The 10,782-nt window shown below is 35.6% G+C and overlaps 1 protein-coding gene across 2 annotated transcripts in view; it reads left to right on the forward strand.

The window, feature by feature from the left end:
• The window catches only part of LOC124164530 (WW domain-containing adapter protein with coiled-coil homolog), a 49,692-nt gene extending 42,672 nt beyond the window's left edge, over nt 1-7,020 (forward strand). For both annotated transcript variants that reach the window (XM_046541892.1, XM_046541900.1), the window contains one exon: nt 6,740-7,020. In XM_046541892.1, the coding sequence (XP_046397848.1) occupies nt 6,740-6,815 (76 nt within the window). In that variant the 3' untranslated portion in view covers nt 6,816-7,020. The remainder of the gene's footprint in view (nt 1-6,739) is intronic.
• Nucleotides 7,021-10,782: the final 3,762 nt, after the last annotated feature.

The raw sequence follows: 10,782 nt of genomic DNA on the forward strand, positions 1-10,782 counted from the left end.
TAAGTCCTCTTGTTGCAAAAATTCAATTCATGAACATTCCAAGATACGAGCATTCGAAAAATGCTAGATTGCCCGAAATTTCAAATTTGGCACCTCTGGAGTTGGACGCGGTGTGGGCAGAGGAACTCGCACTTCGGGTGCAGTGTGAGCAAAGTATCACTTAATCCATTGTTAAGTCAGGAACTGTTCAGCGTTTAGCCCGTTCTTCCTCCCTGTGGATGGCGATTTTTTTTTTCTCCAGCCACATAGCACGCACAGCTAGATCAGTTTGTCAGAATCGTGAGTTAACACTTTTGTAATGCAGTGTTGCATTCTGCGGGATAACCGCTCATTTCATTGCATTGCATAGGTTTATCAACGTACGAACAAGGTCGTGGAAGGCATCTTGTTCATATACAGAGGACTGTATTCAGGAAGATATCAACTAGGGATGGACAGATCTAGGATTTTTTCAGGCACGAATCCGGATCGAATCTTTGATTTTCAGAGCTGGTTCTTCGGATATTTTTAGATCTAAATGCATTTTCGAATTCCTGCTATAAAATGAAGTAATTATTCAAGTTTCTTCTGGGTACATACAATCAAAGGAATGCTTTTTAGTAGGGATATGCGAGTAGCACTTATTGATTTCAAGTCGAGTATTGAGTCGAGTTGAAAACTACTCGCGAGTATCGAGTCGAGGGTGGTAATTTCTGGGCCAAGCAATACAACAGTTCATGCTCCAACATATTCTCATTTTTCCAATCCCATTGTGAATTTTCTATTCTGAATCCTCAGTCTGATGTAAAAAGAGAATTATAATTAGGAACGTTGATGGTAATTTTGTCAAAAATTGGGATAGGTTAATTCATTTCAATTGTACTAATGGAGCTGTTTACATCAGACTAAGGATTCAGGTAATATGTCGACAATTTAATTATATGGCTGGCTCCTGATCATCCGGCTTATTTGTCCATGAGATTTACTCTTCTTCGATGTTTTCCACGATCTTCATAAAAAAAGAAACAGGCGCAATAGCACCAGGATATTTGCATTTTAATGCAAGGCTACACCGGGCTTATTATTTCCATTAGAATACTCTTCGTAAAAGGGAATAATTTTATTTACTAGCTGACAAGGACTGTTTCAAGTTTGCTTGGACATCTGCTCTTGCATGCAGACAACAATCAGCGGCAGGAAAGAAAACTCTTGATTAATTTTAGAAGATTCTTCAATGGTTAACCTATCCCAAGTTGAGGGAAATGTTTTTTACAATCTATAATTGTATATATCATATCACAAATGCCCAATAATTGCCTTGGCCTCCCATTCAGTTGAATAGTGCCCAATGAAACCGGACATATTTATGCTGAGACTATTCAAGGTCAAAATGGAGAGGGAGGGAATAGCAGAAGTGAAGGCTGTGGGGGAAGTGGGATTAAAGATAGCATGAGTTATAGCCAGGCACTCGCCTGCGTAGAAAAATTGCCAAAAGTCCTGGTTTCGAATAACCACTGCTGTGCGATGGGGTGATAGCGAGGCCATAGCCTTCACGTAAGCTCCTTGTTCATGTTATCTAAACATTGCGGTGCGCGATCGCGTTCAGTGAACGTGGAACCACGTCCTGCATCAATTACATAAAGTGCAACCTCGATAAAACGAGACCCCATGGTGCTCAAATAAACACTCACTATAGCGAATTATCGCTTAACCTGAGGTGGAGCAAATAATAGCCAATATACCAATTACTAATAGTTATACAGGAATAGGAGTGGTGCAACGACAGAGAAATTTATATCCGATAAACGTAAGCATAAATCCAGACGAAAGGCGATGTTTTTTTGCATCCCTAAATTTCCTTACTTAAACAACCACTAACTATTCAAACAATTTATGATCGCCGTGCTGAATAAAAATCATGCAAAGCATTGCCTTGTCAATCATTATACCAATGCTCAACCGACGAAGCCATTTTTCTATGTAATTAATTAGTGCATTTACGTGATCATTCTATTATTTTGGTATTTACCACTGAAAATTCAAAAAATAACTGATAAAACTTTATTTCAGTTATTTAATGCCTCAAATGCTTCCATTTGTGTGTGTTTATTGATCCTGTACGTTAAGCGGCAGTTAAGTGAAATAACGTATTGCATTTGTTTCTGCAGACAAAAACTGTGGAAGGTTGTATAACCGATCCTGCCTTGGATGACTTTTTCTATCATATTATGTAAAGTTCGCTAAGCATGCAAAATGATGTGATTAAAATTGCCGTGGTTAAAAAAAGTTCCTTTTTGAGTGTTACTCTCGTGACGTATTTGAAAGTATCTTTATTATCTTTCAGACGTCACACAACGGTTTTGAAGCATTCATGCAAACCAATTTTCTGAATCCGTGATCTCGTAGACGCGAATGTGTGGTTTTCGGAAACCAGGTATTACATGAATAATAAGAAATCGTTTGATTTACATGAATTACAAAGAATACATGAAATTAAAGTGAAATTTTGGATTATTCGTGCCGCCTCTCCCCATCATCAGACCGGATAATTGGGAGTATGCTGTATATAAATATTTACCAAAATTGCAAGATTTGAGAACTTTGGAAAGTTTTATTAAAATTATTGAAACAATTTTTATGGATCTTAAATCTTCATGGGACTTAAGTGAACAAAGCAAATGAACTATAGAACTTCGCTTAAGATTTGTAGAGAAAAAATCTTAATTTCTCACTTCGTTTAATCAACCTTAGCAACTCTTGTTTTGTAAGGTCAAGGAGGACTGACGTACGTAGTACTCAAAAAGGCACCACATGTGATGTCCAACACCTGGAAAAAGCGGCATTGTCCGCCAAAACCATAAAGTTACGTCTTTTTCTTTCTTTTAGAAACAACAATTTTTACCTATTCTATCAGCGTTTAAATAAAGAAATTTGGGTTTTTTTATATTTCAAATTTTATATTTTTATATTTATTTTATTTTAGTCTCCTACCTAACTCTAAGGAAGGTGGATGTATACCACCAAAAATTTAGTTCTGTGAGTGTTTTTTTATCTTTTTGTGTCTGTGCTTCTGCCCAACGAGGAATATTTTATTGTATATTCTTTTATATTTTAAATTTTCAAATAAAGAAAGTTGGGTAGGGTACAAAAGTATCACATTAAATAAGAATGAATAATGCAGTGGTCCACTAGGATTACTCCAAATACACAGCTGGGTTGGAAGACGTAAGGCCGCCACGGCTGACGGAAAGATATTTGGTGTTCATGTCGACGAATACAGTGGTTAACTGCTACGTAAACAGCAAGCTTAAATTTCTAGGCTAAGGCATTAGAACAACGCATTGACCTTGAAAACGATATCAATATATGAATTTCATGATGGTGCTTCCTGTTACCAGATTTCTAAACTTACTGGCCTCGTCAGCTCAGTAACCAAAACTACTCGACTCGGCATTCATAATGAAACTCGAAACACTCGAGTTGAGTACCAACTACTCGACTCAACTCGAATTTTCGAGTATTCGAATATCCCTACTTTTTAGATTTTCATACATATTTTAATATTTTTACTAATTAAAAATTATTTTTATAAGCCTTCAAATTATTTTTTATAAACAAACAAATCTTTACACCCTCATGATCTAAACTGTTACCCTTGCGTTTGGAAATGAAAATAGGTTTCAATCGCCGAATAAACCATTGACTGAATTTTAACATTCCTCTCTTAAGTTTCCCCCGAATTTTGTCACTTTCTCATCGCATACTGACTTTTGTTTCATCCACAAATGCTTCAGTAACGGTGGGGTTGATTTTGCACTTTCTCACGATAGTTTCACATCACAGTGCATGTACATACATAGTTCTCCTTATGTCAATAAAAATGTTTCTACTAAAACTGAAGGAAAAAAAAAACATTTTTATCGGTATATCATTAAATTGCAACTGCGCAATCTGCAACTCAGTTAACAATGTTAAGAATGACATTAGCATCATGTGCGACGAGTTGCGAGAACAGAACGGGACAATCGCTCAGCGAGAGGAAGGGGTGGGCAGAAGAATTCCATACTGAATAGTTGGAGTGGAAGGAGTGTGCTCCCCCGTCTTTCAAGCAATGAGACTACGAATGAGGCTGTGAAGGACGGACATACGAGATCTTGCTATTTTGTGATGTCATTGCCTTCAAAACTAAGCCGGGCGACCTATGTGATACATACAGTTGGTATTTCCAGGCCATATCTTCTTGTATTGTGGTACTTATGCCGTGCCTGTTTCTTTGAAAATTGTGCTGTTTGGGCAGTGTTGTATTTTGGTATAGTCTTGTTGTAACTAAAAAATCTTTGTTTCAATCAATTTGAGCTTTAAAAAAACTACGTAAAAAAGTAACTATGTCGCAGATTTCAGAAAACCACCCTCGGCCGTCCATCAGCTCGCACCTCTTTTGTTTTTTTTTCGTTTCCGAAATCACACGGACCATAAATCATTGTCTTCTAAGGAAATTATCAAATCACAAGAAAACAACGTAAGCGTGTTTAATCCCTACCTCGTCTCACCAACTGACCTTTTTTGGCCTACCTGCTTCAGTTTTCCGTTTCTAGACGACAAATGCTAGGAGAGTGACTTTCTGGGCCTGAAGATATCTCGATATTCAACAATTAAATGAAAAGCACGAGATTTAAAAAAGAATTAGACCAAACGAGACGCATTCCTGATGATATTACAGTTTATTTTTCAGCTCTAATTGATTGCCACTCAGGGAGACCTATAGTTTAATGAAAGATGTGTGAGACATAAATGATAATCGTTTATTTTCTTCTTTGAAATACGATTGCATAAATTTTCATTCAATGAGCTCCAACTCTCATGAAAAGGAACTCTGCTTATGCTTTTTATTCGCATGCACTCATTTTGCAGCAGCAAGAATCAACATGTTGCTTAAAACACATTTCATTTGATGTCGTTTCCCCATGTGAAAGCCTTCTTTTCCGATCAGAAGTTCGTCTGTTTTTTTTTTATCCACAAGTGAAATAGCCAGTTGCCTCAAGCATGGAAGCCTTGCAGTAGTTTTCATATTAGAAATGTGGTAATCCCTCCTCACAAGTAGACATTCTCAAAATATTTCTAACCCATCCTTATGACCCAAGGTTGAAACCTGAGATTGAGATAAGCAGTTCCAAGAGAGGAGTGAAAGGCCTCCCAGCATTATGTTCTCTGGTTGGTCGAGAGGGGGGCAACCCCAGCCACTAATCCCACAACCTTAGGGGCCTCTCCCTATATGAGTCATGCAAACTAGTCTAAGATTGTTTATGAAGTTAATGCTGAATAGTTTTTCCATAATACTTGCGTTCTCCAAACTAATAAGATTATCTGCGACTAATATTACATTTAAGAGTTAAACTTCACAATTGGTTATTATTTATGGAAACGTATTTGAGGTGGGATTACCTCCGATTAGAGAATTTAATAATTAATGATAAAAATTATACTAGTAGTCATGTAATTCTCATGGAATTTGTGACAGGTGCATGTTGAAAAATATGGGAAGCCAAAATATTAATTTTCAAATAATTAGATTTTAAAGATGTTGTGCCATTTTCTTTCTACTAATCGATTGCCTCATCAAGATTACTTTCATAATTTACATATCTACCTTTGCGATTTATGGATGAAGAACTTTTTCAAATGACTTTGATCTTTTTTTATCTCATCCTTAATAATAAACTTTATGAATTAAATTGGATTTTTCAAATTTATTAAGCCATTAATTAACAATGCATCATTTCTGCTGGTCCCAATGCACATTCCAAAATTAAATATTTTCAGTGTTGCCGGCATCCAGATAACTATTTGTCAGAAATATTAATAATTTGGAATGTAACTGGTTGTACGCATTCTAGATTATCAAATTTGTACTGTATATATCTCAGAACTGAAAGTAAGGGACACCCAATGGGACAATGTACATATGTGATTGAAAAATTAGAAGTCTTAAGAGAAAACATTTTCAGGGAAGGTATTAATAAAGGGTATAATTTGTTGCATTAGCAATTATTGTCATTAATTGTTGAGGGAATTTCCCTTGATATTTTCACTGGAAATGAGAATGGCTTATTTTAATTCTGCTCATGGCACACCACATTTATATTATGTAGAGGAACTGATCATCATGTTGGTCAGTTTTCATGTATTGTATTCTGTTTAGAACTGGAAGCAAAATGTCTCGAAGAGAAATTAATGCTCACTAAATCTCCTATACCACATTAAATTTATTTTTATTATCAGTTCAGTCTTGTATCGTCTATCTAAATGTGCATGCAGTGATTGAAGAGGAATAAATGCATAAGGATTCATTGGTTCTGGCAGGTGCATGAAATAAATGAAATCCGACTTCAGTTATTACACAGCCAGTGCTGGGTAGATGAATTTGACCGAGGTGGTCCTAAACTCATGAAAACAGCAGTCTAAAAGGCCCATTATACCTCACCTGCATCACTCACCATGTATCTGTGGCACCATGAAGTTGGGGTGGTACTTGACCGTTGTTTGAAGTGTTCAGATGTAAACATTTCATTTTCCTGGTCAAATCCTGGAAATTTGAGCATATTGCATGTATTAGCAGTTATTGTACCTCATCAAATTTATACACAGAAATGGTATTTTACTTATCTATTTATTATGAAATCAAATGTCATAATTTAAAAAAATGTTTGCAATATCTGCTATGGTTTGTTATTTATGAGAAAAATTTCATTTTCAATTCCAGGATTCTCTTCTTGCACCAGCAAATCAAGGAACTGGAAGAATTAAAATCACAGAACTCATTTATGTCAGATTCATAGTGAAACTGGCCATTCGGCATGGAAAGTTTCCCAGTGGAATAAGAGGATCTGGGTGTTGTCGTGCTTCAATAAGTAAGGCAATCAACACTCACGCCTGACTGGTGTATTGTCAGCTACGTGAAAAGTTAGCACTATGACCTCGAATCCACCAGTAAACGTACCGAGTCTGCTTTTGGAACTATTCAGTGTGTACATTACACACCCCTCTTGCTAAAAAAAACCACCTCCTATTTACTGCATAGTTGTTTGTTGTTCTTGCAGGGAAGTGGTATTATGGAGTTTGTCAGTAGCAGTCAGATACTTGCCATTGGTATTGTGTGCCTGCAGTGGGTGTATTGTTCTTTTTGGTGTTAATCCTGCATGGCATGTGGATTAGCATTTTATTTTTGTAAGGGCATGGGATGGGTTGACGATGCATACCCCGTTTGGTTGTGGACAAATGGCAAACCTCCACAATGCCATGTTTCTTTACAAAATCATTACTTAAATGTCTTCTGGCATTATAAATGTACCATAAATCTGAATGAATGAGTTGATAATAAATTTAAAGAGCAATCAATATCCAAGGACTGGCCTGCTGCCTACTAGTTAGGGCTTGTTTTTTGTGGTTGGTGCCATCTGATAATATTCAGGTGATCTGTAAAATATTCCTTGATTTGCACTGTGGATGATTTATTACCAGTGATGTTTCATGCAGTTTAATATCTAACTGGTAGATACTAAGGTGAGGTTAGTGAGCAATGGCCGTCTTCCAGTCAGCAGTGGAGACAAACCATTTCTTCCTTGAGTTTGGTGTCACTTTGTCAGTGATATGCTACATGAAACAGCTTTTTTGTACATATGATACTAAAATAATATTGTTGGGCTTCTCAAGAATATAATCAACTTAAAAGTGTAACCCTTGTGTAACATTGTTGTAGGGATGTGTTTCACAGAGGTGTTTTGTTAGCTTTTTCTTTTTTACCAAATCTTCTTCCTCCAAACTGTCCAAATCCAAGGCACTTACCTTTTTAGACTGTGCCAGTTTACAACCCTCACCAATCCTTTCCCCGGTGCAGAACTTATCAAATGCCATCATTGACCTTCCTTGAGGAGTCCAAAAAAATCTGATTAGTGTGCAGTATTGTTGAAAAATGGAGCAAAAAGTTGGGATATAGCTATGACTTGTGTGTAGAATAATAAATGCAGGGCCAGGCACTTTTCATGCCACAGTATGTATGGCTTGTATGTTTTCATCTGCCTCCAAATAACTGATTTTATTTCAGTTCTAGGTATGCATTTGCAAATCCCCTTGACCTGAGTGCACTAAGGACTTCATACCACATTATTCTCTCAGTGGTGAAGGAACTTGTGTGTTGATTGTATGAGTGGAAAAATTTAAATTCATCCTGGTATTTTTCAGATAAACTATTTCATACTTGTATGTTAGCCTGGTGTATTTATGGTACAAAATAGACATCTTGGCCTGTAGGTTGAATGTACGGATTGTGTATTCAGTGCAAGGGGTAGCTAAATAAAAAGCAATCTTTCACCTCAAACGTTATCACTGTTTACTTAGGCAATTCTATGGAGACAAAGGAATAAACTTCATCTCATTGTATTTATGACTTAATTCTTAGACCCATGATGTGATTGGTCATCCATTCTGGCACTGGTTGAGTTGCTGCAGCAGTTAATTTCAGATGGGCTTCATTATAGGTACTTTCATTGATAAATACAAGATAAAATTACTATGTCCAGTGAAATCTTAATTTGACTTAGAATAAATTTTTTAAATGTAATTAGTGCTTTATTTTCTGTGTGATTCGCATGCATTGAATGAATGCCAATTGATACATGTGATGTGTGCAAAGATAAACCCTGTCATATCTTATTCACGTGCAGTTATTGCTATATTTCCATCAAGAATCTTTCATATAGTTAGATTTTCACAGTTTTTTGTCTGTATCAATTGCAGGGAGCTGGATTTGAAATTAAACTTTTAAAATCACTAATTAAAGATGAAAGAAAAAATGGTGTCATTTTGGTCCATTATGGTGCCCCCATCATCTTTAATATATATTGCCTGGAAATTTTGGAAGTCTTTTGATATTTTGAATGGTACAGTACCCAAAAAAACTCTCTTGACTTGAATGAATTTCACATATTCCATCAGATACTGATTTTTTTAAAACTTGTCAATGTTAAATGGAGTGTTTGCTGTCAGTATTGGTCTTCCAACAGCAGAAGCTTACTGCTCAAATCGTCCTCTATTACTCAGCAGTGTAATTAGAAGTTCACCATTGATGTGCGTGTTATGTTTGTAAATTATCATGAATAAGTTTTTCAGTGGTTTTATTTCATGGTGGTTGTTTGATTTGCATACCAGATATCAATCATTCTTTTAAAAATGGAAGTGTTTGAGCATCATAACATGTGCTATTCTATTGTTATTATCTATTGTAAATATATTTTAAAGTGATACAGTAAGGGAAAAGGTCCAGAAGCCTCTAATACACTGCATATGTGCTGTGATCTCAAGTCCTACTTTTTCTATCTCTCTCATTCATGCGTTTGGTGTGTTAAAATTAAGTTAGGCGACTTTTTAATAAACTGCTTAATTTATTCGGATGTCTCAATGTGAAAATGTTTAATGGAGCAAATAGCTTTCATCCCTTGACAAACGTGCAAGGAAAGTGAATAGATTTCTGCAAGTTCATTTCCCAATTTAATTAGCATTGCTTACATAATGCATTAATCAAGACTTTTGGAAGTGGCAGAATGAACTGCTAATGATTGAAGGTATTTTTGATAGTGCATTAATTGTGCTTCCCAATTCTAAATTTTGGGGTTCCACATTAGCCATTGTTTCTTATGATTTAAGTTCTGTAATAGTATATTGTAATGCATGTATTATTTTCAACACCTTTCAGCTTAACTAAAAAGGCTGAAATGAGTATTATTTGGTTTTATGTGTACTTAGTATTGTTAATTAAGGTATCTTTTCACTTTCCACCTTATGTGTCACTAATGGGTTGTAAATGGTTGTCTGCTTTCAATGGTTTTGGCATAGAAAGAAAATAGTCTAATAATATTACCTTAATTTGTTTGCTAAGTATGAATTCAGTGTTAAGGTGAACATTAAGGTGCAGTGTCTTTGGGCACTGGAAGTTGAGTAAATGTGACTGGTGATACCTGGTGGGACATAGTTCATTGATAAAAACAACGAAATGATTGCTTAAACCAGAGCTCATTCAGGTTTCTAGTAATATGTTTATGTATATACATAAAAATGATCATGCATTTAAAATCTGACCCTGTTAAGCCTTTCAGTAATAAAATTGCATCAGTATTTATCTAGGAATATCTATTTCCTGAAGTCAGGATCTTACAGCAGAGTGTCAGTTTCCCTTTGTTAACCAATGCTTCATTTTCAGAAGCTTCCAACTTGAAGAGAAAAAATTTCTGCTATAGTTTCGTTTTGGGAAAGTAAAATCTAGACAAAATACATAATGTTTGTGCCGTATGAAGGAAGTCATCATGAGGAACTCACCTTAACTTCCACCTCATTTCGATGGGACTTGCTGTACTAGATAGTCTTATAACTTGAAATGAAAGTGAGAGCCACCATCTTAGAAAGAAATTCCATCATCTGAAACAGAAGTGGGTGAGTGAGTTTACAGTGTATTTGTCATCATTGTTATCATTACATATCAGGGTAATTGTTTTGATTGGACTATAACAGGGATTTACATTTTTTGTAAGATTAGATTAATATTATAAACATAAGTAGACAACTAAAATCTATTACTGGGGAGATTACTATTTCGTGTTTTTTTATCTAGAGTGAGGGTCAGTCACACAGTTTTTAAATTGAACATTGGATGTTAGCGGCATTATCAGCTCAAATGATTTGTTTACATTTTGAAAAAAATTTCTTTATGTGCAAACTTGGAAATGGCATATGTTTTTGTTACTTATTGTTCTA

The sequence above is a fragment of the Ischnura elegans genome, chromosome 1, assembly GCF_921293095.1.
Source record: "Ischnura elegans chromosome 1, ioIscEleg1.1, whole genome shotgun sequence".
NCBI lineage: Eukaryota > Metazoa > Arthropoda > Insecta > Odonata > Coenagrionidae > Ischnura > Ischnura elegans.